Source organism: Monomorium pharaonis, chromosome 8 (genome assembly GCF_013373865.1).
Source record: "Monomorium pharaonis isolate MP-MQ-018 chromosome 8, ASM1337386v2, whole genome shotgun sequence".
Classification (NCBI taxonomy): Eukaryota; Metazoa; Arthropoda; class Insecta; order Hymenoptera; family Formicidae; genus Monomorium; species Monomorium pharaonis.
In genome coordinates, this window is record NC_050474.1 from 9,726,890 (window position 1) to 9,754,806 (window position 27,917).

Below are 27,917 nucleotides of genomic sequence, written 5' to 3' on the forward strand. Positions count from 1 at the left end.
CCATTATCGTAAACACCCAGTATAAGCTCTATGCATACAAGTATACAACAGCAGTGACAAATTTTTATAAAGTTACATGAGTAACTCCCAGAATTGCACATAAAATATTAACGATCGAAACCTTTCTGAAAACTCCGCAAAAATTAGTGTTATATAGAAAATTAATAAAATAAGAAATCATATGCATAGAAACCGGATTATGATGGTTAATAAGTATTATAATTACCCATACAGTACAAATAACTATATTTATTGATTTAAAGTTGCCTTTTTTAAGCTTAAAATCGACTTTTCAAAAAATTGACATTTAGTCGACTTTTTGTATAATAATTTTTTGTTGATTTGGTAATTATTCAGTTTAGCGACTCATTCAAATATCGATGTAGTTGAAGCAAAACCACGTCGAATAAGCATAACTACGATATATTTGAGTATGAGTTGCTAAACTTAATTACCATTGATTTTAGTTGTTGACTGTAAATCGTTTATTTACAAAAAATTAAAAGTTTTCTTTTAGCAAAACAAAAAATCGCTACATAATATTGACTAAAAATTGATTTTTAGTTGCCATAAAATCAACTAAGGCTATTTTTCAGCTAGCACCGACGTTACACTGTGTTCCACTGTGTAACTTTCTTGTTGGAACGATTAAAATTCTACACTTAATTGACAAACAATAACATTGATACTGATTATCAAGAAAATATTGTTATTAAAATTGGTATTAAAATTATTATATTAGCATCACATATTAAATATAAAATTTTTTTGACAAATTTATGACACATATTTTACATACTTGTATTCAGCTTTTTACCATGTTGAGCAATGTAATACTGTATCACAGTTGGAATACTTATACATAGTACATTGTGTCATCTGTGTATCTTGTTAGAAAACAACCTTGACTTATTGGTAAACTGTATTTTACTATTATATAGTTAAGATATTTGCTGAATATTAATGGACTATAAGTATGCATCTAGTCTAACTTTGACATTTGCTGTCAATGAATAGTCAATTGACAGTCAACTTGGTGCTAAATGGATAGTAAGTTTAAAATAAATGTGATTAAAAAATATTATTAACCAAGTCCCTTCTTGAGAATGCAAAAAAAAATTAAATAAAATTTTCTTCAATATGAAGGAATTAAATAAAAAGGTTATTAGAAAGGTTGCAAAATATTTATTATAAAGCCTACCTTTCCTGACATTTCCATTCTGATCGAAGAGTCTCTGTGTCAAAAAAGTTGCTACTTCTTCTATTAACTTGCTATTTCCGTACTGAATCACATCGCCTATCGCTTCAACGGCGGCAAGCCGAACTTTGTAGTGCTGATGAGTAAAATTGCTCAAGATTGGTTTTATTAGATACTCCGACTGTGAATATAAATTCTTTGATAGAGTCTTTGCGTAATCCGATATGCACTTGCAACTCTCCTTTTTCACATTTGGACAATTATCCATGACAGTACGTGCCAGTATTCCCGTCACATCTTGAATATACTGCATCAATAAGTCCTTATACTTCAAAATTATTGTTCGCAAAAGGGAGATGCATTTCAGACGCACTTCTTCTGATGGCTCTATCAATTCCTGTGTGCTTAGTCGTCTGGACATTATTGGTATAATATAAATTATGTGTCTGTCATCAGGAGGTAGAGCTTCTAGAAATATCTTCAATATTCCTACAGTTAGATCTCTGCATGTCTCCCTTTTATCATTCATGATTTTAATTAGGATTCGATGTGTACATTCCCATATTTTAACCAGTTCATTCAATCTATCTACTACTTCTTTCCGAGATATATTTTCTAATATTTTCTCTAGTGCTTGCTTTCGATGATTTTTCTCGTCTACTTGCAACGAGATAATAATTTTGTTTAATTCAAAATTTAACGCCATATTATCTGAAATGGATTTCTATCTTAGAATTAACAATGATATAGAAATACAAATCTTTTATATGAACTTTGAAGCGTATACAAAGGAAACCATCGATCATCGATTTAAACACTTTATGTCTCCATAGCAACATACTCTCATTTGGAATCCAAGTTAATAAATATGATCTTTTTTTTTATAACTTGCTATTTTTATTAATAATACATTACTAAAATTGTATATATTTATAAATACATATAAAATGTAGTATATATTTATAAATACATATAAATAAATATATATATATAATATATAAATATAAGTATAAATATTTATATATACATATAAATACATATAAACAACTAGTTAAAAAGTTAAAGATTAAATAACGAAGCTTAACAAGTTAAACGAATTAATTTGCAATTTTAACTAGTTATTTTTAAAATACATAAACTTCAACATTAACTTTCTTTTGTAGATTAAAATTTCATTTATGTAAAAAAAATGGTACAGAAAAACAATATTTTTTAATTATTTCATATAAATCTAAACTACACACACACACACACACACACACACACACACACAATATTAAATTTATTTGATAATCTATGTTATAATTATTTTATATAAATAATAAAACAATTACAATATGAACTATATTAAATAAATTTAATATTTTACTTGTAAATTAAGTTTATAACAGAAAATAACAAGAAAATAAAGTTTTTATATATTTTTCATTTGTATATATAAAGTTATATATATACATAATAGTTTATAAAATTAATTTAATCATTTAAAGTAATATGTTAAAAGTTGTGTTAAAATTAAGTTAATAATAATCTTATAATCTAATTTTTAAAAATTACAATATTTTAATTTAATATAAACAATGTTTTTCAAGGTTAACTTTTAGTTTAATACAAGTTAATTTAATTAAAATAAAATTAACGCAACTTTCCTTACGAAAAAAAGTTTAAGAATACGAAAAAATTATTGGTATACTATTAAAGAACTGAAGTTCTTCAATAGTATACCAGTAATTTTTTCGTATTCTTGTAGTTTTTTTTTGTAAAGGTTTTAACATAACTAATTTTATAAGTCATTATATATAACTTTTGTTTATTTTTCTTATTAAAATAGTATATTAAAAATATTATGTTACGTATTTTATAAACTATTCGAGTTTTTATATTTTCGCAAATAGTAGCTTTAATTCTCTATAAAAAAATATCACAAAATAGTATCATCGACATAAAGCATGGATTGTGCAACGCGAATCAAAAGTGAATCCAATTGTGGAAGGATAGCACGAATTGTCGGTCAATTCTGTCTTTTTCTAATGAAAAAATGACAACTAATTGGCGGCCATTGCTCTCACTTTTTTCTAAACCTAGTTTCGCATATGAATAACATAGGAATGAATAGAGCAATCCATGCTTGAGCTTGATGGTATTATTTAACTCAACTTAGTGATGTATATTTTCCTTTTCTTTACGTAATTGTTACTACTGTTACTATAAATTTATACAGAGTCACTGCACCAGTCATTGAACAATAAAATTAAAATATTAACATAATAAAACTACTGCTTAATATTTCTTTTATTTGATATACTATTTTGTAAAATATTTATACAAAAATGTTTATATTTTGAAATATATTTATTGTGTTTCAATCTAAAATACATTTTTAATCAATACAATAAAACTAGCACTAGATCACTGGTAAACACAGAATTAATATAAACATATATATCTATGACTTTACAGAGTTTTAAAATTGTACAGAGTTTACTATGCAATGACTATATCTCGTATTCGAATATTTCGTACACTTATAATTGGCTGCTAGTAATATACTAGACTAGTATAATCTAATATATACTATAGAGAAAAATATGTACTACAAAACAAAAAATATACATTCAAGACAATTCAGCTGATTATCTTTACTGATGAACGCAAGAGAGTTTATGTACGTTCACTGTCATTTCATTGGCGAAATATAAAAATAGTATAGAAAATTAAAAGACAGATATGTATTCTGGACAAATGGTCCCCGGTATTGAATCCTGTGTAACTTTCAATCATCGTTTATTCGTAATTAAAATTGTAGCTTTTCACATCTTTCAATCGTCTAGTTCCTAATCCTCTAAAGTTACATTCTTAAACAGATACGACATCGATTCTTTATTGTGTATACGCCGAATTGCTTCCGCTAAGAGAATACTGATGTCGACAGTCTTGATTTTCGGACATTGCATTTTTTGTACATCGTGAGGAATCGTGTTGGTTACAACAACCTGAAAAAATTAAAAACAGTTTTTTAAATATTAGCTTAAAATTTAATTCAAGTATTCCACTTTTTGTATTCGAAAGAATTTTTTAGAGATAAGTATTGAAGCAATTAAAATACAACTTATGTAAAAATATTTATTAGTTTTTATAGATAATAATGGCTTTTATCATAAAAATTATGTAATAAATTAACCCTTAAAGAACACACTTCCTGTATGGAACATAAAAGGCACAGAGGGATCAAATTGATCCAGGCATTACTTTGAGTGTCTACTCTGTAACAAGAGAATGCATTTTTCCAGGCTGTAAAAATTCACGTATGTTCTTCAACTGTTCGAAATAAAGGGAGAATGGTTTTGAAAGCGATATAAATAAATTAAATTAGTTTCAAAAATCAAAATTGGCAGAGCAAATAAAAAAATGCTGTTTTTTTTTACAAAAAATGTAATAACTTTTGCAATTTTGAACATTTTTGCACTAAAATAGAACTGCCTACTCTTGGAATGATGTACTTTTAAGAATAATTAAGCGTGCTCCAAAAAATATATTTATTTGAGGGAACAAAGGTGTTAAAAAAAAAAAAAATGAAATTACGTTTATCTTTTTTTTAATTTCTAAGCGCATTAGTTTAGGTTCCTGAGTACAAATACAACTCAAATCAATTTTTATTGGTCATTTAGAGATCCATAGTGCCCTTTGAGGGTTAAAATAAAATTAAAATCTTTAACATTTAATTCTTTTAAAAGCCATTATTTGTTAATTTTTAGTTTCTTTTTACTTGAACTTTAAAGTTTTTCTTGTGAACATAATTTTTCTAAATTTTTATATAATTTTATAACTCCTTTATAAAATGTTTCTTTATGCAAATTAAAATAATTTTCAGAGATGTTAAATAAAAAGTTTATATCTTGTCTAAAATTCTTTACACACATATTTCCAACTTTTCACTTTTTACTTTTTTCCTGTAAACATTTTAGTTTCTTATAAAATCTTAATTTTAAAAGTTAAAAACACATTTTATAAAAAACGAGTTTCATACAAAAAATTCTATATTATTGCGAAAAATTATTGTAGCAATTTTTTTTCAAAAAATTTTAAAACTTAAAAAGTTCTTATTTTAAAATCTTGTTAAATTTTATTTACAATAAAATTTTATCACATTACCATAACGATTAAAAGTAAAACAAATGTAATAAAATTTTTCAATTTTCTGTAATTTAAAAACAAAATATGGAGACAAAATAAAAATACTAATTTAAAATTATATCTTGTTGTTCTTATAATACGTGTTTAAAAACTTCTATGATTTTTTTTTTACTGAGATATTAAACTTTGTGAGCTTTACAAGAAAATCGCAATATATCCAAACTTTTGATCAAAATGTATATGAATTCTAAAATATCTTCAGATTTCTCACTCTGTAATATCCAAAGAAAACTTCTAAATCTGAAGATATTTTAAATTTTAAAATATAAAATATATATTTTTACAAAATTTGGTAAGGCGACAATTTCCAGAAAAGTAGAGGGGATATATGGTTGGTATTAACGAAAACCTCTAGGTGACATTTTAATTTCTGTGGATTGATTTCTGTGGTAGCATCGTTTCAGTAGTAAGTCTGTTTATTTGTGCAGCTTTTTTGACTTATGTGCGCGCGAATATTGCATAATTGCAATAAATCAAAATGTTAATATATAATACATTATAGTATCATTAAAATAAAATTAAATAAAAATGATAAATAGCATAAGTGCGCAAAACATAATAATTTAAGTTAAATAAGTGAGAACATAAGTGAACAAAGTAAAAACAATGATTAAAACAATAATTATTATATTTATATGCATTTATATAAATACATATGCATAGGTGAACGAATAATTATTATAAGTAATAAAACAATTTTAATTTTTCAGGAATTTGGCATGTCTCGTTAAATATCATGGTTGTGACATAATTCTTCACTCTGGAACCAATATGCCACTGGAATAAACAAATATATATATAAATATATATCAGATAAGTATAGTTAACATTTATAAAAAATAATTTAAATAAAAATAATATCTATGTTCTTTTGTAATTATATTATTGTTGAATCGATTCTTTTTTATAATTTCTTTTTTCAGTTTTCGACTCGCAGAATGTTAAGAGCTGGAGAATTCCCTGTGAAGTAGGATTGTCAAATCTGAGGATGTTATATCCTTGAGTGCAGCCTATTAAGCAAATATTGAGAAATCACATCCTGACATTAAATATCAAAGTGAAATATATTAAATGTGTCATATCTGTCACTATAGCAGTGGGATGACAAACTGAAGAACAGGTTTATAAAATTAATATTTAACATTATTTTTTCCTTGTCATATAGTCTGTTGATACTGATGTATGTTTCTCATCATTCAGCAAATAGAATTTGTTGCCTCTATTTGTCTCCGCAACAAGTTATTGTTAAATTTGGAGATCAGATGTGGCAAGCTTTTTCCTTGAGAGAATCGGTTTTTACTGGAGGCAACTATAACAAATGGCAAGTTTGTGGAACAAGAAAAATTAAAAGAAGATTACGAAGTGGAAACATGTTTATAAATTTATTTCTTTTCCGACTGTTTAGGATAATTCATATAAGATTAATAACAGATCTGTTATTAAAAACTTAGATCTTAAAAAGTTAAATCTGTTATTAATCTTATATGAATTATCTGAAATAGTCAGAAAAGAAATAAATTTATAAATATAATGTTCTCACTTTGTATTTTTCTTTTAATTTTTCTTGTTCCACAAACTTGCCATTTGTTATAGTTGCCTCCAGTAAAAACCGATGCTCTCAAGGAAAAAGCTTGCCACATCTGATCTCCAACTTAACAATAACTTGTTGCGGAGACAAATAGAGGCAACAAATTCTGTTTGCTGAATGATGAGAAATATACATCAGTATCAACAGACTATATGACAAAAAAAAATTAATGTTAAATATTAATTTTATTATTACTTGTTCTTCAGTTTGTCGTCCCACTGCTATAGTAACAGATATGACACATTTAATATATTTCACTTTGATATTTAATGTCAGGATGTGATTTCTCAATATTTGGTTAATAAGCTGCACTCAAGGATATAACATCCTCAGATTTGACAATCCTACTTCACAGAGAATTCTCCAGCTCTTAACATTCTGCAAGTCAAAAACTGAAAAAAGAAATTATAAAAAAGAATCAATTCAACAATAATATAATTACAAAAGAACATAGATATTATCTTTATTTAAATTATTTTTTGTAAATATTAACTATACTTATCTGATATATATTTATATTGTAAGAAACATCTATATTTTTGATTTTACCAATCCGGTCGATAACATAGTTAGATTAGTACCATAGGCGTTCCGTTTATGAGGGTCGCTCGGGTCGCTGTAATGTGCGCGCGACGCGGCAACCTGTTTTGTGATTGGCTTATGAGTGGAGGCTCGCGTAGCGAGAGGCGCCTGAGTCGAGTGCGCATGCCTATGATTGCGGGATTGGTGGAGAGTAAGGCCCCCCTCGAGAGAACAGGAAGTGGGTTCAAGAAGAAGAAGAGGAAGTCGGGTCGACAGAGTTTGCCCTTGACATTGTATGGGCATATACTGTTTTAACGTTGATCCTTAAATTTCCGTACGCGCGTGTTAACTAAAGCGGCGTTGTACAAGTGTTCGTTGGCAATAATTATAATTTATAAGTAGTAACGACCGGTATCCCATTACTTCTGCCCTCTTAAGTAATCCTGACGCTATGTGTATTTCGGACTTCCGCGCCACATCACATGTAATTCGTTGTTTACGGTCTGTTTCGCCAGAAGCAATTGACTCTAAACGTTGTACGATCTCTTATGGGTCCATCTGACCTGCAGATCGTTAAGGAAAGCCTTACAGATATTCAGAAGTGGGATATCCTTTGCACATCCGTGCACATCAATCGTGAGTCGCCATTTTGAGAACATACGTAAATCGACATTTCTGGAACAATGGATCGCCAGCGTTTGGAGAAACTGTCGCTGGCCGAGCTGCAAGATGAAGCTCGACGTTACGGTTTGGAACCAGCGGTCTTTAGAGAACCGTGCATCGATCAGCTGATGACCCATCTGGAAAGGAATGGGCCGCTAATTTATTTTTGTCGTGAAGGTGCGGTGCCGCTTGCTAATCCGACCGCGGAATCTGGGCGGAAAAACTCCGGTGCGCAAGCTCGTCTAGCAGTGGTGGCTATCATTCAGCGCCTTCGGACAGTGCTTTATTGAGAATTTGTGATATGATGGCTGAGCAGCTGCAAAATCAAATGATGATGCAACACATGTTCGGCAATTTGTGTTAATCGCGATTCGGACAGTTCCTTACACCGATCGGTACCCATCGCTCCGGAGGATGAGGCAGGTCGCTCATCGGATCCTTATAACTTGACGCGTCGCATTCCGACCTCGGCAGCGAAGGCGCACTCGGTGAATTTATTGGCTACGCACATTCCGGACTTTAGTGGAACTGAAGACGAAGACGCAGAGATACGGATTCAAACAGTCGAAAGAGTGGCGCAGATTCATGGAGTGTCAAATGACATCTTATTACTTGCTGCAACTGGAAAATTAAAGAATGTGTCGAGAAAGTGGTTCGATTTAAATATTAATACCGTAATCGAAGCATGGCCTGTTTTTAAAGCAGCTTTCTTAAGACGTTTCAAACGTACTATACTATTTCACGTAGCGATGCAAAAGGCTGACGCACGCAAGTGGAATTATCTTAAAGAATCCTTCCAGGACTACGCCTTGGACAAGCTGGTGCTTATTAAAAATTTAAAATTGCCTGAAACGGAGATCATTCATCTTCTAATCAACGGCATTGCGAGCAGTTCTCTACGGGAACTCGCCGCGGTTTTAAAAGTTACCACGGTCGATGAGTTCTTGGAGGAAATGCATCGCATTACGCTGGCGTCCGGAGAACCGGGGAAAAAGCAGTCATCTCCGTCTGGTAAACCTATCCAAAAGTCTAAAAATACCAACGAGTCTTCAGAGAAAAACGTAGATCAACTAAGAGCTACCAAGGATCTTTATTGTGTCTACTGTCGAAACAAGGGTCATCTGAGAGCGGATTGTTTCCGGCTTAAAAGGAAAGAGCAGCTCCAACAACCGACCAACCCCGTGAACGCCTCAACCCCTGTGTCAGCAGTGGAGGAGGACGCTACTTCTTTATCAGCGGTGACGCCCTCCACAACAGTGGCTTCGGTGAAACTGCGGGACGACAGGAACCTTGTAACTACAGACTCTAGTCTTACTGTTGTCGAATTGAACAATACCAAATGTAAATTAATCGCTTTATTAGATTCGGGGAGCCCTATCTCGTTCGTTCGACCGTCAATTTATAAGAAATATTTTGATATTCCAATTAATTTTTTGCAAAGGAACTCTAAAGATTATACAGCAGTTAATAGCACACCAATACGACTTTTGGGTTCAATAACGTCTACATTAAAATTAGAAGCTCTGTCTAGACTTAAAGCGAAGGTTAGCTTAAACGTTTTGAACGAAGATACCCTTGCTACTGATTTAATTTTGGGCTTAGACTTTTTCTATGAAAATAGTATAACTTTTCAATTGTGCCCGAAGGTAAAGCAAGCGGAAGATAGGCTTAAATTGTTCTCTGAAGTCGTATTGGCTGAAACGGACAATATACCTAATAGCATTAAGTCAATTTTGTCCAAACTCTTGACCATTTAAATTGTGATACGAGAAACCAATTAATCCCTTTAATTACAGAAGTAGAGGATAGCGAAATATTAGAGAAGGAAAGCGAGTATAGTGTCAAGATTGCGCTCAAGGATGATTCAGTTTACGCATATGCGCCAAGGAAGTTCGCCTGGACTGAAAGACTACAAATCCGGGATATCACTGATGATTCGTGACACTTCTGAAACGTGGTATCAAAAAGATTAGTTGTTTCCCTTACTGTGCTCGTGTGATTCCGGTAAGAAAAAAAGATGGTTCTTTGCGCCTTTGTGTCGATCTTAGACCTTTGAATAACAGGGTAATCAAGCAAAAGTACCCCTTCCCTTTAATAGAGGATTGTCTGGCACGTTTGAGCAATAAAAATATTTTTACTTTGTTGGACCTCCAAGATTTTACCAAAGGTTCTAATCAAAAATCTAATCAAAGGTTCTACCAAATAAAAATTCATCCAGATTTTTCGAAGTACTTCGCTTTCGCTACCCCTGATGAGCACGAATATAACAGGTTACCTTTTGGCTTCTGCGATGCACCAGCAGAATTTCAGAAGCGTCTGGTTCAAATTTTGCAGCCCCTCATAAGGGATGATAAAGTAATTGTCTATATAGACGACATCTTAATCCCAGCCGTTTTATTTGAGGAAAACATGGATGTTTTGAAACAAGTTTTACTATTGCTCAAACGTCACCAGTTTTAACTCAACTATAGAAAGTGTCTTTTCTTAAAAAACTACAATAGAATATCTCGGTTACATTCTTTCGCCTTCGGGAATAACCCTTAGTAAACGGCATACGGAGGCCGTAAGAAATTTTCCCCTACCTAGGAAAATTGTAGAGGTTCAACGATTTTTAGAGCTGACCAACTACTTCCGTAAATTTATCCCTAATTATGCCACTAAAGCCAAGCCCCTGTAGAATCTCTTGGGAAAAACAACCAAGTTTATTTTCGATGATAAATGTATCTAAGAATTCCAAATTCTTAAGGATGAGTTAACGGCTTCTCCAATTTTATGTTTGTATAACCCCCAGTTGCAAATTGAATTGCACACCGACGTGAGTTCGATAGCGTTGGCTGCCATATTTATACAGAAGCAAGGCACGGGAAAATAGGGACCGGTAGCCAGTCTACCAATAAGGCAGAAAAGAACTACCACAGCTTTGAATTAGAAATGTTGGCAGTCGTCAAAGCTGTGGAAAGGTTCCACATTTATCTCTATGGTTTTCATTTCACCGTGATAACAGACTGTCACGCCTTGGTATATGCGGTTAACAAGGCCCATCTTAACCCCTGGATTTCTAGATGGACCTTTCGGTTACAAAGCTATAATTTTAAAATTTTCCACCGAGAAGGACGTCATATGGACCACGTGGATGCGCTAAGCCGTATCGCCGCGTATATAAAGCTGATGCCTTTAGAGAGGGAGCTCAAAATTAAACAGTTGCGTGATTCCAGACTCAAAGCTATCGCGGAGTTTAGAATTTTCAGATAATGAAAAATTTGAGCTAATAGGATTAGTTTTTCGAAAATGCTGTAACAAACCACGTTTTGCAGTGCCTGATTCGATGATACCAAACGTTTTACGTTTTTACCACGATGAATTAGCGCATTGCGGTGTCGAAATAACGGCCCAAGGAATATTGGCTAATTATTGGTTTCCTTCCCTAAGAAAAAGAGTTTACGATCACGTAGACAATTGTCTGGTATGTCTCATGTCTAACGCTTCCTCTAACGCTCGAGAGAGGGCGAGTTATAAATTGTTGACAACCCTACTAAACCCTTTCAAATTTTACATATAGACCACTATGGTCCTCTAAAAGAATCTGCCGCGGGTTTAAACATATTCTGCTAACGGTTGATGCCTTTTCCAGGTTTACATGGCTTTTTCCTATTAAGTCAACAAGTTCAAAGGAAGCCATAAAACATCTAACTTACTTATTCAATATTTTTGGTAATCCTAATACAATAGTGTCAGATCGGGGCACCTCCTTTATATCAAAAGAATTTTCAGACTTCTTACAATCCTTCAAGGTTTCGCATCGGTTGATAGCCGTAGCAGCCTTGGACAAATGGTATGGTGGAGCGGATTAACAAATTTCTCAAAACCGCTTTGAGAAAGACTATCGAGGAACCGACATCCTGGGACACGTTGTTGAGTACCATACAATATGTTACCAATAACACTTTCCATCTCCCTCTAAGTTACTGCTCGGGTATGAGCAATCCAGCCATTCGGATGCGAATTTAGTTAGGTTAGGTTTCTTAATGACATTGCGGGGTCCGAGCTCGATTTTATAGAAAATTGCGAGAATAGCCAACAATTAGCTATAGAAACAATGAACAAGATTCAGAATTACAACAAGATCTACTACGATTAAAGGCACAAAAAACCATTACGTTATAATTTAAGTAATTATGTCTTGATTAGAGACACCTCAGCTAAAACCGGTGAAGATAAAAAGCATAAGCCTAATTACAAGGGCCCGTATCAGATCACTAAAATTCTTAAAAATATTAGATGTCGTCGAAGATATCCCCGGTTTCAACGTAACCTCCAGGCCGTACAATTCCATTTTGTCGCCTGATAGAAATAAACCCTGGGTTAAGCCAGTGGAATGAGATAACGATTAATACCGTAGAAAATAATCTATCACAAGAACTTAGTTTTAAGCATATGTAATCTATATCCTGTTTTTTTTTAATCAATTGTGTTGTTTTCTTTTGTATTTTAGGTTAAGCTTAGATAAGAATGATTCGTTTTTGTGACGAAGTATTGGTATAACGGTTATGCACGATAGTTACTAAAGGCTGTTACTCTGGAAATCCATTTTTATGCTTAAGCGTTTCAAAAATGTTAACGCAAATATTGCATTTTATTTTAGTTACCTTTTGTGCAGACTCAGACTTGATATTACTTTTAGAGATAATTACTATATATATATATATATATTCTTAAATATTACCTATAGTTAGTATCTGCCGGAGTAAATACGACTTGAGTGTATTAAGCTATGAGATATTAGTTAATATTGGATGGTACTGTAATTTTCTATTTGTCTTGACGTTTATCCGGTGTTAAAGAAACGGGAAAAACATTCGGGCCGAATGTATGTCAGAATGGTCAAACTATAAGAAACATCTATATTTTTTATTTTACCAATCCGGTCGATTACATAGTTAGATTAGTACCATAGGCGTTCCGTTTATGAGAGGGTCGCTCGGGTCGCTATAATGTGCGCGCGACGCGGCAACCTGTTTTGTGATTGGCTTATGAATAGAGGCTCGCGTAGCGAGAGGCGCCTGAGTCGAGTGCGCATGCCTATGATTGCGGGATTGGTGGAGAGTGAGGCCCCCCTCGAGAGAACAGGATGTGGGCTCAAGAAGAAGAAGAAGAGGAAGTCGGGTCGACAGAGTTTGCCCTTGACTTTGTATGGGCATATACTGTTTTAACGTTGATCCTTAATTCCCGTACGCGCGTGTTAACTAAAGCGGCGTTGTACAAGTGTTCGTTGGCAATAATTATAATTTATAAGTAGTAACGACCGGTATCCCATTACTTCTGCCCTCTTAAGTAATCCTGACGCTTGTATGTGTATTTCGGACTTCCGCGCCACATCACATGTAATTCGTTATTTACGGTCTGTTTCGCCAGAAGCAATTGACTCTAAACGTTGTACGATCTCTTATAGGTCCATCTGACCTGCAGATCGTTAAGGAAAGCCTTACAATGTATATATTTGTTTATTCCAGTGGCATATTGGTTCCAGAGTAAAGAATTATTATGTCACAACCATGATATTTAACGAGACATGCCAAATTCCTGAAAAATTAAAATTGTTTTATTATAATAATTATTTGTTCACCTATGCATATACAAATGCATATAAATATAATAATTATTGTTTTAATCATTGTTTTTAACTTGTTCACTTATGTTCTCACTTATTTAACTTAAATTATTGTTTTGCGCACTTATGCTATTTATCATTTTTATTTAATTTTATTTTAATGAAATACTATAATGTATTTTATATTAACATTTTAATTTATTGCAATTGTGCAATATTCGTGCGCACATAAGTCAAAAAGGCTGCACAAATAAACAGACTTAAGGCTATCACACACAAAATGACATAAACTGCATAAGTATAGCACAAGACCATTAAACCAATCAGTTTCCAGCATAAAGTCGCCATATTGATATACATAAAATGCTTATTGGCCTAGAGCTCTTATGCTATGCTTATGCCATTTCGTATGTGATGGCCCTTACTACTGAAACGATGCTACCAATGCACAGAAATTAAAATCATGTCACCTAGAGATTTTCGTTGGTACCAACTATGTCCCCTTTACTTTTTGGGAAATTGTCACTTTACTCAAAATTTTATAGAAAGAAAAAGATGGCGGCCAATGGTAAACCATAGAACTTATACTGTATTATATAATGGAACTTATATTATATAATGAAAGAGGAATAGCGTATACCTATAAAGACTAGAACCAGGAGATCGATCTCTGTGGTTTTGAGTGAGGCGAAAATTTGTTAAAAATGTTACCAAATGGTGGCGCTGACGATACTGATACACCGGGATATACAGGAATATATTCCAACTCTAGATACAATTGTCTAGTCTATGTTTATCGTCGTCAGCCGTGCTAATGGTGCTAGGCTGTACGCAGTTGTTGTATTGGTATAAGAAAACTAAGATAAGTACTCTAAATGTAAAATTGCTGAGATTTTTATTATAAATTTGCATTTATTGTCAAATGCTTGTCGTTATACTTCATATTGTTTCCGGTAAATCATTGTCGCCAGCGCCACCATTTGTACTACATTTTTAACAGATTTTCGTCCCACTTTTGGAGGCGAAATCAGGCTTAGTTCGGTCTCCTGGTTCTAGTTTCCATAAGTATAAGTTTTATGTGGTAAACAGATAGGACCTTAGCCAAAATCCATAAAAAAGGGAGGGGATAATGTTGGCAATAATGGAAAATCTCTAGAATCCATAAATTCATTTCTGAGGTTGACAACACTGTGGTTCATTCAGGGCAGCGATCATGTAACTTTTTCCTTAGGGCGAAAACGTGAAAAGTGAAAAGTTTCATGTAACTATTTCTTTCTATCGTGTTAAATAGAAAGAGAGAGTAACTTGAAACTTTTCACTTTTCACATTTCCGCCCTAGGAGAAAAATTACATGATCGATACCCAGGAGTAGCATGGAGGAATGCAACGCAAAACCGTGGTTGTGACAGATGGTGCATTGAAAAATCAAAATAACTTCGTGGAGATGACAGGTCAGCAAGACGCAGGTTAGTGCTAAATATTAAACTTTAATGAGATTATTAATTTAGGATCTTTACAATGCGAGTTACTGTAAACTGACTTTGCTGTTTAACTTGCTCTGACTGCATTTATTATGTAAAGATTATCTTTTTTATAAAATTATGTGATTTTTACTACATGTTTACTTTAATAATTAAATTAATTAATAAATACAACCAGAGTTAAACAGTAAAGTCAGTTAACAATAACTCATGTTGTAAAGATCCTAAATTAATAATCTCAGATCAGTCTTTCTGTAACAGTATCAATATTACAATGTGAAATAATATTATTATTACTGAAATAATATTATTATTACTGAAATACCAAGAATAATATAGATTGATTATTATCTATCAGGGTGTTTCAAAAGTGATAGGCCAAAATATACGTATGAATGATTGACTGTATGCCCGCGAACTACTCCGTCATTTGTGGTCCAATTCTAATGCAAAAGATCTTATTTTATTCCAAATTTTACGAGGATTATTGCTATGGGTTTGATTTTTCGAAATACAGAGTTTTTAAAAAATTATCTATATATTGATTAATAACGGATAAACGTTTGTCTGTATAACCGCGAACAACATCGTCATTTGTAGCCCGAAAGTCTTGCAAATGGTCACATTTTATTCCAAACTTAACGAGTAAAGCTGCCATGGGATTGGATTTTCCCTATACAAGGTGTTTTATTTAAGGACTTACATTTTTTAAAGTTACGCCAAACATTTATGAAACAACCTGTAAATGGAAATGAATAAATAAATAATCAATGTAAAAAAGTGTTATTTACATATACAAGGTTTTACTCCGTCATTTGTGGCCCGAACCACTTGCAAATGATTTCGTTTAATTCCAAATTTTTTGAGGATGGTAGCTATGGGTTTGGATTTTCCAAAGCAGTGGGCGCGCCGGCCTTGAGTTGAGTGCAAGGTCGGCGCAAACGAACGGGCAGAATGGTCCGGGGGGACTGGGGAGGCGAGCCGTTCGATAAGGCCCCTCCCTCCTCCCCCCTAGACCATAAAGACAACACCCGCCTGCTGGGGGGGTCCGGCCCGATTACTGGGCGCGGAGCTTCTTCCCCCCGTAAATATGCCGCGAAGCGTTGGGGGGGTCGAGGCTGCCCGGAGCGACGTTCGCCCCTGCCCTCGACTCCCACAGCGCGAGTAACAATTCGGGGGACAAACACTAGTCCCCCGTCTCCCTTCTCTCCACACGTCGTGGAGAGGGAGAGAAAGTAGTGGCGGCGAGGGGAGACGGGAAACGACCCGTCTCTCTCCCTCCCTGCCTTAACTCAGAGGCCGAGTCGGCCAACAAAAACGGCCGACCGGGGCTCTCCTCTCGGAGACGCTCGCCCCGTTCCCCGACGCGACGCGCGTGCCCAAGGCGCGTCGGCGTGGGGGGGCCCACCGGCAGTTATGCTGGATAGCGATTCCCAGTGGGTTCCCCAAATCACGCCGTCACGGCCAACCGAGGTGGGTTTAGTGGATAAGACGGGTATTGCACGCGATCGGGAACGATGGGTGAGGATTTTAGTGGGTAGGCTACGCTGGCACTAGTTACGACTGGGAGCTGGCGTAGAATCCCACACTACCCGGGAGTACGGGTATCTTTTGAAGATTTCCCTCATCCGCGCAAAACAAAAAAAAAGTTAGGTTAGCAAGTAAACCTATTGACCCAGAGGATAAGGAACAAGGAAGAAAAGTGGACGGACTTAAAGAAGTGTGTGGAAATATAGATTAAAAATGCATGTAAAATGTGTTCCCTTTCCTCTCTCTCTCTCTCTCTCTCTCTCTCTCTCTCTCTCTCTCTCTCTCTCTCTCTCAATATTTTTGTATATGGTATGTTGCGCTAGAAGTCTTCTGTTGGTAAGTTTAATAAATATTGTAACCGGAGCGGGAGTCCGCCTATACCTCGCAAGAGATTTGGTTGAGGGAGGGAGATAGAAAGAAGAGAGAGAGCGTAGAGAAAGCGAGCGTTGCAACAAGATAGCGATGTTAGAAGGATAAAGGAGGAAAGTTGAGTACATAGTGATAAAAAAGTAAGTGGAGAGCAGAAGAATAGGAGAGATAGGATAGAGAGGAAAATTGTGGAGAACTGGGAGATGGCAGGAGAAAGAAGAAGGGAGGAAAGAGAAAAGTGAAGGATGTAAGGAAAGAGGAGTCGTAGGAAATGTGGAGGGAAAGGAGGGCAAATATCTGTAAAGTAATGGCCCAATGGACAGGGCGCAAAAGTAATAAGATTTTTGTATATATATATTTTTTACGTGAAGACTAAATGACTGTAATAAATGAGATAAGGAGGTTGTAAGGGGTTGGTGCCGTGGGTTGCGCGCCTATCGGGCGCGTCTCCAGGTGGCAGTTAAAACGCCCGGGTGGAAAACCCTGGTCCGGGCCTAAACCCCCGCGTGCCGGGGCGGATCGCTCGGGTAGTAACGGTTATAACTTGTCCCGGCGGACGTAGAACCCTGCCCAGGGATGGCCGATACCGTGGACCAAAACTCAAGCCAAGCTGAAAGCTGTCGTGACAAGGACTGCGTGGCACTAGGAAAGCAGTATCTCGAACGATGCCTCTAGGGAACCGAGCGAAACTCCAGAGTATTTAGCCTTACCCACACACGCGGAACTCTGCGTGTGCGGACCAACTCTTCCCTAGCTATTCGTGAGAACTGTATGGAAAGTTTTATTAAAAATTCTAAATTTACCGAAGACACCCCGAGGAGATTTCGCCTGAGGACTCAGGAGAGATGGCGGTAGCAGGAGCGGGAACTCCGGGGAAACGGGAAGCTCCGGGACTGCGGAAAAACGAAGCAGGATCGGGTGCTTAACGGACCCCTGGGGGGCACAAGCACCACTGATGCTACAGAGGGCGTCGCGGTGAACAAAGCGGAGCCTTGCAAAAGGAAACGATCTGGAACCGCGAAGAGAAAGAGGGCTCGGGACCGGAGGAAAAAGGCTCAGAACCGGGCCGGGACTCCCCCGGCCGTTCCGAGGACCTCAACCTTGGATATCGAGGGGAAAAGGGCACAGAAGCGGGAGGGAGATCCAGGCTCGGGCTCAGGTGCAGGCCAAGCCTCTGCCGGCCGTTCCGGGGACCTCGACCTCAGCCATCCCCCATACACCGGCTGGGGGGTCTCGGGGAAACACCGGCAACAAGCGTCGAAAAAGCTCCATCAAGATTCCCCAGTCGACAGAAGAGGCGAAAAAGAAGCAGAGGGTCCAGGGAATCCGTACTTATGCGGACGTCGCGGACCCCCTGACGAAGGTGATCATCGCGGAAGGGTATTCCGATGCAGCGATAACTGCTGAACAGTTGACGCAGTGCGAGGTGCAGTCTTCAAGGAGATCCAGGGGACCCGAGAGGACAGCCTGCCCAGATTTGACGGCACCTCTCTGAGGACGGGAGCCACGGTAAGGTGCGCGGACACGGAGTCATTGAAATGGCTGGAAAGCCGGATCGGTGGGCATCGTGACGTGGGAGAGCGCCAGGCTCAGGTTGATGGGACTGGAGGCGCTGCAAAAGCAGCACAGGGCTGCGGTGTGAGTTCCGGGTCCTCCTGTAGGCGCGGTCACGGTCCTGCAGCTGCTGGAGCGACAGAATCCGGGTATCACCATCTCAGGCTGGCGTGTCCATACCGAGAATGTAGGGGGTACTTGCGAGGGTAGGAACCTCGTTCTCAACATCCCTAAGTCCAGCGTCCTTAAGCTTAAGGCGTTGGACTACAGACCTCACCTTGGAATTGATCGAGTTACCTTTAAGGTAACCGGTTTACCCCGGGATAAAGAGGACAGCGGGGAGCCCGACCCAAAAGTCTCGTCCTTATGTAATAGGCCTGACCGGAGTGGGCTTCACCCAGATCAACTTTGCACCATAGCAAAGGAGCTTCGGTTGTCTTTGCCAGGCGCTTAGTTGGGGTGCACACAGCCGTATTACAAGAACTTCGGCTAATCCGGTGCGATATTAGAGGTCTGGCGGGGTGCAGAAGGCTGTTCAGGCCTCCGTGTGAAGAACGACTTAGAGCCTGTGTGACTGTTAAAGAGTTGGAGACTCAACTGCTGCCAGTTTTCTGTTCTAGGGATTTAGTAGCGATTGCGATGGAAATCACCGGTGAGACGGGGACTAGAGGGAAGGTGATAGTGGCTTCAAGCTGCTTCCCGCATAGAGAGGACGATTCGCTGCCATCGGACCCGGTCATTCGCCTAGACGCAAACGCGCATCACACGGTGTGGGGAAGCACGGACACCAACGGGAAAGGTAAGAAGCTGTTGGAGTTTCTGGTGTTCATTGACCTAGAGATTCTCAACAGAGGCAAGGAACGTACCTTTGTCACTGCAGTGAGAAAGGAGATGTTAGACCTGTCTGCTCTAGACAGCTAGTGTAGGTGATCGGCTGGAGGGTCTCTGATGAGCCCTCATTGTTGGATCACAGACAGATTACCAGATTTTTCAGACTTGCCAAGGCGCAAGCAAAGGTGATAACTGTGAGGAACCCAAGAAAGACGGACTAGGATTCATTTCGTGAGAACCTGGTTATCGGTCTTAGGGAATTTCCCAAAAGGCATGGAACCTTGCAAGAGATCGAGTTGTGCGTCGAGCACCTGCAGAGCCAGGAACACGGCCCGGCAGGCTGACTGGAATCTTCATCGGAGGGCTCAGAAGATCTACAAGGATTCTGTAGCAAGGGTCAAAAAAGAGAGCTGGAGAAGATTCTGCGAGTCGGTGGAGGGAATACTCGAAACCACCAGATTCGGCAGGGTATTAGCCAGAAATCAGGACGCGGCTCTACGGACCATTCGGCTCGACGACGGGGCGATAGTGACTGGGGAGCGATGTCTGATCCACTTGTTGAAATCGAACTCTGGGGGAACGTCTGGGAGAATACAGCAAAGAACTTTGAACCTGCGCAGGGCACGAGGGAATAACTGGTCTCTTACGGCAGAAATCGGCCTGATAAGATCAAATGGGATCTAAGAGTTTTCAAGCCGGTTGGGCCAGGTTCTTCTTCAAAAAGGGCTGGAGCAGATTACCGGCCCGCTCACGCGGATGCTGAGGGCTTGTTTGGCCCTGGGCTATACACTCAGGGCTTGAAGGTAAGCGAGAGTTGTGTTCATCCTCAAAGCGGGAAGAACGGGATACTGCTCCGCCAAGGATTTTTGTCCACTCAACCTGACATCTTTTCTTCTCAAGACGTTGGAAAGATTGGTGGATGTTTACACACGCGATGTGGTTTTATTGTAGCACCCGCTACATATGAATCAGCACACATATCATACCGGGTACTCCACGGAATCGGCGCTTCACTCTGCTGTACCGCATATCGAGGAGCAACTAAAGAAGAAGGGCAACGTAGGCACCTTTCTAAATATAAAAGGTGCTTTCAATAACACCGCATAAGGTGGTGTGTGAGGCTGCCCGCAGGGGCATCGTGGTATGGATCCAAGGCATGCTCTGGCGGCAAACTGGAAACAGTGAGTGTCAGTGGATGGGTGGAAAGAGGGTGCCGCAGGGGGGAGTTCTTTCTCCACTCTTGTGATGTCTGGTGGCGAATAAACTGCTGAGGACACTAAACAAGAGGAGCTTCTTCACATCGGAATATGCAGATGACCTGGTTATCCTAATACGAGGCGTCTTTTTGGAGACACTTCTGGAGCTCACGCAGAAGGCTTTGAAGGTGGTGCGGCGGAACCGGTCTGGTGAATCCACTAAAGACCGGGCTCGTAATTTTTACTCGTAGATACAAGGTAGGCCCAGTGGAAGGGCCGGTTTTTGGAGAAACGAGATTGATTCCAACCGAGTCAGTTAAATATCTGGAAGTGATTCTATATAAGAAGCTGACATGAAAGGAACATCTTGAGAACCGCTGTGAGAATGTGTGCTCTTACTTTTGGACATACAGGACATTCGGTCTGAAATCGAGGATGGTCTACTGGATTTACACGGCGGTACTCAAACCCAGGCTGCAATATGCATCTGTCGTGTGGTGGTCAAGGGTGCTAAGGAGAACCCCTAAATCAGTACTGGAGTATGTCAGCGCTTTGGTTTTAAGAGGCTTTGGGAGCAATGCAGACCACGCTGGTGGCGGTGATGGGTATGCTGCTCGGCATTTAGCCTCTCAATCGGGTGGTAGTGGCGGTTGCGGCGGCGGCGGCGGCCTGAAGTACGAATCGAGATGGAAGGCAGGAGCCTTGCACACAACATTTTCTGAAGGAATCTTATCGGGGCGCCATTGGTAATACTTAAGAAGAGCTCACTGTTTACCGAATTGGTTAAAACTTAACAATATTGTGTTTTTGTGCGTAGAACACGAATCTGGCAGAAAAAAGCGTCGCTCTGTCCCGCGAGACAAGATATTTATCGTTAAAGTTCACTATTTGACAAGTTATAAAACTTGTCATACCGACAAAATGTTGCGACTGAACATGGTCTCGTGGCCATATATGCGCATGCTCCGTGGCTACATGTGCGACATAAAATTGGTGGATTAGAGTTAGGAAAAATCACGGGGAGAAGATGCAGGGGGCGGAGACCCTCCCCCGCCCACGCGTTCTCTATACAGTTCTATTAAGAGTTTTTTAATTTTTATGAGCCCACACCTAGCATCAAACGCGTTTAGCAAGAGGTAAGAGCTAATATCCCATATAGAATGCGTACTTCACACTTAGCAGGATATTTAGCTGAATATCTTTTCAAACGCGTTTATAATTACGAAGACTATTTGAGCAGTTTTTTCTGTACGATTGCAGAACTGTATTCACCAAAGATTCATGATGAAACAGATGTCTCGAAGGCTTCTACAAGTGCAGCATTGCTTAAATTAAAAATGATTATTTGTTAAACCGCGTATTATATTTTGCATTTCTTTGAAACATACATTGTTTTTTTACATATTTTTTGTGTGAATTTTTTTCATAACGCATTTTTCGGTATCGAAATATAAGGTTACTTGTATTAATTACTAATCTATTACTACATTCTAGACACTTTCTTATTAAATTATGCACCATTAAATAATTTATTAATTGTTCTCTATATTGTTCCCTATCGCGCGCGCGCGCGCGCGTGTGTGTGTGTGTGTATGTGTGTGTGTGTCTGCGCATGCTTAAGTTATTACTTTTCGTCAGTATGACAGATTTTATAACCTAATAGTTGTGAACTTTTACTGTTAATAACTTTCTTCGCGAGGCAGGGCGACGCTTTTTTCTGCCAGATTCCTGTTCTACGCACAAAAACACAATATTATTAAGTTTTAACCAATTCGGTAAACAGTGAACTCTCCTTAAGTATTATCGCGCCATTTTTACAATGGGCAAGATAGGGGTCGGTGATTCGTACCTTTGAAAGAAGATACAGCATAAACTTCCCCAGGGAGTGAAACGGCTCTAAGGGACCGGTTCTTCGGGACGGGGACGTCTGATTTACGGACGGTTCCAGAACGAGCACGAGCTCTAGAGCTAGTCTTTACTGCCAGCGCGACGGGGCAAGAATCGTCATTTCGCTTGGCGAACACGCTATGGTTTTCCAAGCAATAGTGTTTCCACATCTCATGATGGCTAACAAGCCATCATGAGATGTGCCCAGACCCTATTAAAATCTGATAGGGTGGGAAGGCGCATCAGGATCTGTTTGGACAGGCAGGCGGCACTTAAGACGCTTGAGGATCCGAGAATTAACTCGCTGTTGGTCTGGGATTGCAAGTGCGTACTGAACGAGCTGGCGAAGAATAATGATGTTGGCCTAGTATGGGTCGCCGGGCACTCGGGGATCAAGAGTAACGAAATGGAAAACCTGCTTGTTAAAGAAAGGACCGAAACAAGGTTGTTGGGACCTGAGCCGGCGGTTGGAGTCTCTTTCTGTCTGGGCAGAGGAGAATCGAAATCTGGCTCCGAGATCAGCATCTTGAATACTAAAGAAAAGAAACGGAGAGCAAATGCAGAATACAGGCTAGAAATTTGCTGGGAGAGTGTCCCAGCAGGGACCTCGTCAGAAACATAAGATCTCTAGGCAGGAGGGACGACAGACTCGCGACGCAATTGCTCACAAGCCATGGCGATCTTAAGTACCACCTGCACAAATTGGGTCGTAACTATTATAACCTGCCCCGGCGGCCGTAAAACCCTGCCCAGGGGTGGGAAAAGCCGATACCGCAGACCAACTCGACCCAAGCCAAGCTGGAAGCTATCGTGGCGAAAGCTGCGTGGTACTGGGGGAGCAGTATCTTGAACGATGCCTCTGGGGAACCAGGCGAAACCCCAAAGTATTTAGCTTTACCCACGCATGCGAGGCTCTGCGTGGGTAGACCGCATATTTCCATAGCTGCTCGTGGAAACAAAATGGAGATGATTAATTTTAAAAACAACAAACTCACTGAAGACACCCCGATGGAAGCTTTGCCCGAGGACTCCGGAAGGGTGGAAGAAGCGGGATCGGGAGCCGAACGGACCCCTAGGGGCACGGGAAGCACCGCGACCGCGGAAAGGAAGGCGGTTTCGAGTGCCAAGCGGGCCCCCGGAGGCACGGGAGGCACCGAAACTGCAACGGACAAACCGGCGAAAAAAGAGGATCTTCGCAAGAAGAAACTCTCCGGAGCCGCGAAGAGGAGGAGGGCTCGGGAGCGGAAGGAGGGGGCTCAAGCCCAGGCTCAGGCTGGGACTGGGATTGAGCCTCCGCCGACCGTTTCGGGAACCTCTTCCTCCTCGTCCTCGGCTTTCCCGGACGCCGGTTGAGGAGCCTCAAGGAAATAAACGCCAAAAGAACCCCAATGAAACCCCACAATCGGCGAAAGGGGCAAAAAAGAAGCAGAGGGTCCAGGGGACCCATGCTTACGTCGACGCCTCTGACAAAGGTGATTGTCGGGGAGGGATACCCTGACGTTGTGATGACTGCTGAGCAGTTGTCACAGCTGAGGGGTGCGGTCTTCAAGGAGATTCAGGGGTGATCCGAAAATCCGAGAGGGTGCCCTGCCCAGATTCGACAGCACCACTCTGAGGGGGGAGGCTGCGGTTGTGAGGTGCGCGGATACAGAGTCACTGAGATGGCTTGAAAACCGGATCGGCGGCATCGTACCGTGGGAGGGCGCCAGATGATGGGACTGGAGGTGCTACAAAAACAGTACAGGGCTGCGGTGTGGGTCCCGGGACTTCCCGTGGGCGTGGCTGCGGTCCTGGGGCAGCTAGAGCGGCAGAATCCGAGGATCGTCACCTCGGGCTGGCGCATTTATGCCGAGAGTGTGGGGGCTACCTGCGAAGGTAGCGAGAGCGAGAGTGTCTAAACCACCTGCTGGAGTCAAACTTTCCGGGCTTCCGCGGAGGCCCGGAGGAAGACGTCCATTGGGAAACCTCGAATCCACATTCCGGATGTATAACATCCGGATGAGTTGGCGAAGAATAATGATGTTGGTCTAATATGGGTCCCCGGGCCCTCGGGAATCAAGGGCAACGAAATGGCGGACCTGCTTGCTAAGGAGGCGGCCAAAACAAGGCTGTTAGGACCTCAGCCGGCTGTTGGAATCTCCTTCTGTCTGGGCAGGGGAGAATCAGGAGCTGGCTCCAGGACCAGCATCTTGAACACTGGAGAAATAAAACAGAGGGTAAATGCAGACAAGCTAGCGACCTGCTGAGAGAGTACCTTAGCAGGGACCTGGCCAGGAGCATAAGATCTCTAGGTAGGAGGGACGCCAGGCTCGCGACACAACTGCTCACAGGCCATGACGACCTTAACTACCACTTGCATAAATTGGATCGTAGCAATACGACCGACTGCAGGTTGTGTGGTGAAGAGGAGGAAACTAGCCTCCACATTCTTGGGGATTGCCCGGCATTGGTCGGACCAAGAACACGCCTGTTGGGCTCAGGTTTTCTGGAACCAAAGCAGGTGAGGCAGCTGCCAGTGGAGGATCTGCTCTGCTTCTGAAAAGAAGCGGGGTCCCGCTAGGGCAGCTGATAACGGGGAGGCACAATGAACTCGGTCTGAGTGCCAAAGTGAGCTTTGTAGGAGGACCGATATCATTATTATTTTTAATTATGTTCTAAGATTGCAAAAAATAAAAATCAGCTGGCGAAATAATGAGGGGCAATGTGTCAGATGCTCACGTAAACACGTTAAAAAATAATTAAAATTTAATGACACTACCAAAGCTCAAATTTTTTTCTGTAAAAGTTTATTAAATGTATTTAACAAAAAAAAATAGCTAAGTGTATAATGATGGAAAAACTGTTAGCTGACGCAAAAATATGTAGCGTATGACTTAGCTGCATCTACTCAAGTAACCGCGTTGCGTACGTATTATGGCAGACAGTCTTTTCCTCACTATTTTCCCAGCTAACTATTTTTTTTGTTTAATTTACATAATAATCTTTAGTAAAATTTCAGCTTTCGTGGAATCAAATAAACAAAGTTATTTAACTTAAAATATGCTAGACATCTTAATGCTGTGTAGCATATATAACATTTAGCTTAATATTATTTTATTACGACGTCACGTTATTAAATTTTTTAAACTTTTAATTTATTTTAAAAAATATTTTAAAAAATTAGCTTTGATGATTTTGGTCATTAAAAACTATCACTGGCTCCTGGACTATTATATCTGCTCACAAAAATATTTGCTTCATATACAAGTCATGTAGCTTATACATACAAATAAATGGTATTCCGCTCTTTGGAATAGATTAAAGAGTAAGACTATATACATCAAATTACGATTAAAAGCTGTAAAAAAATTGTTTCGACCAATAAAATTTTATTATCAAATCCAGATACAGGATTATAAAAAGAGCAATCTAAAAAAAATTTTTTATTTTCAGTATAAAGTTCAAGTCATAGACTGACATTAATACGTGTACTTTAATCTTAAAAAAGGATTTCCAAATCTATAAAAGAAATAGGGCAAAATGGAGAAAATATGAACGCCGGGTAAAACCGGACACCACTATTTTTGTATTTGTCCGTCATCTCTCTTTTCAGTAAGTGTACCATGTACAAACTTGACACGCTCAATTATAAACAAACATTCACGACAACAGGCTGTGAACACGTTTCAAAGTAAGTTATGGCAAAGTTTTGTTACATGTTCCTTCTAATATTTCGATCAGTGCATTTTCTGTGTTGTGTCTTTTTAAGTAGTAATATTATAATGTTCTATGTTCATTCGCTTATTATTAGATTGAAAAATAATATTGTATATACATTTTTTTATGTGTGCGTGTTCATATGTATCTTGTAACACTTTTTAAAGTTAGATATGCTGTGGAGTAATGCCGAATATTTATGGACGTAAAAGAAAAAAGAATAGGAGAAAATAAAAGAGAAAAAAAAGAAAAAAAACGAAAACAAATAGGGAAAAAAAGGAAAGTAAACAGAAATTATTAAAAAGACTATCAAACAAGAAACCAAAGATTGAAAGAAGACTTAAAAAGGAAGAAAGCTGAAGAAGCATAAAGAATGTAAAAAAAGGAAAAATTCTGCATAATTTGCAATAAGAAGTATATTTTTTCAACAATCCACCAACAATGTGCATTGGATAATGTGTATTAAATACCGAAAATTGGCACAAGAGGACTGCATTGGTAGCAGTTCTTCAAGCGGCTGCTTGTAACAATTGTTTTTTGTGACAAGTAAACTTATTCTTTATGCCTGTATTAATTTTATAACGTCCGTAATTACCTATACGCCCGTCCGCTATTATCCTAATAGGTTCGAATAATTACGGACAGTAAGATCATTTTTGTTTAAAATTTTCAAAGTTTAATGACAATTCTTATAATATATTTTGTTTTTCTTATTAAAAAATACACAAAAATTCGTTTCTTATCAACAAAAAGTGAATTCCTTGTGTAGATTTCTTTTAACTTAAAAGTTCCCTTAAATGTCCATATTTCCCCCAACCTCCCCTACATACGAAATCTTGTTAACTCTAATCCTACACACCATCAAATAATTCGGTATTCTATATAAGGGATGTAATATACCCTAGCCTCTTTAAGTGGTTATTATTCGTACATTATCAAACATTTTGACTCAAAAAAATTTTTTAAACTTCCAAAAATAATGTCCAAAAGTTATTTTGGGGCAATTTAAAATTTAAAACAGTGAAAAAATTCATAAAGCTAAGCAAAAAATAAAGTCTAAAACACTGAAGCCAAAAATCGGTGGGGTTTATTCTACTCCAGGTATAGTATTAGGGTTAATGATGTCCACAAATGACTCGACCTCGATCAAGTTTGGCGACCAGTTTAACATCCTCTTAAAAGCCCAAAAAGTGTTTTCTATAATTGTGATGTGTACTAGTCGTTTTAACAAAGCTATGTTTATCGTTATTTCTTTTTTTAAAGAGTTTATGTAAACAAGCTTATATAAACATAATACAGTATACTTTCTTTATACAAAGATTTGATATAAATAAAATTTTAAACTTTGTGAAAAAAATTCTAGTCACTATCCATATCTTTATTTTTTCAATTAAGATACTATATTGCCCATATTGCATCTCATAAGAAATATTTTCAATTTATGTTTATATTCCTCCATTGGTAAAATTTTATAATTCAAGTTATAACACTATTCTATGCATATTTATATTCATTTTTTTATTTAAATTGTTTTTGAATAAATTGTTATTCTGTATTTTTATTTTTTATTTTCTTCAATATACACTTACTAAACTTTATT

The 27,917-nt window shown here is 38.4% G+C and overlaps 3 protein-coding genes across 5 annotated transcripts in view; 1 reads left to right on the plus strand and 2 right to left on the minus strand.

Moving 5' to 3' along the window:
• The window catches only part of LOC105839903 (dynein assembly factor 5, axonemal), a 169,135-nt gene extending 166,657 nt beyond the window's left edge, over positions 1–2,478 (minus strand). Inside the window, exon 1 of the mRNA XM_036290987.1 lies at positions 1,202–2,478. Coding sequence (XP_036146880.1) covers positions 1,202–1,904 — 703 coding nt within the window. The 5' untranslated portion in view covers positions 1,905–2,478. The remainder of the gene's footprint in view (positions 1–1,201) is intronic.
• A 1,053-nt stretch (positions 2,479–3,531) lies between these two features.
• The window catches only part of LOC105831168 (phosphoribosyl pyrophosphate synthase-associated protein 2), a 31,604-nt gene continuing 7,218 nt past the window's right edge, over positions 3,532–27,917 (minus strand). For all 3 annotated transcript variants that reach the window (XM_036290997.1, XM_012671136.3, XM_012671137.3), the window contains one exon: positions 3,532–4,191. In XM_036290997.1, the coding sequence (XP_036146890.1) occupies positions 4,033–4,191 (159 nt within the window). In that variant the 3' untranslated portion in view covers positions 3,532–4,032. The remainder of the gene's footprint in view (positions 4,192–27,917) is intronic.
• LOC118646976 lies at positions 8,185–26,887 on the plus strand. Its single transcript, XM_036290998.1, has 2 exons — positions 8,185–15,239; positions 26,054–26,887. The coding sequence occupies exon 1, from the start codon at positions 8,915–8,917 to the stop codon at positions 9,920–9,922; it is 1,008 nt and encodes a 335-aa protein (XP_036146891.1). The 5' UTR covers positions 8,185–8,914; the 3' UTR covers positions 9,923–15,239; positions 26,054–26,887.

Bases quoted from the DNA above. Each gene is read 5' to 3' on its own strand.
- LOC118646976 (XM_036290998.1), top strand. From the start codon at position 8,915: ATGCAAAAGGCTGACGCACGCAAGTGGAATTATCTTAAAGAATCCTTC.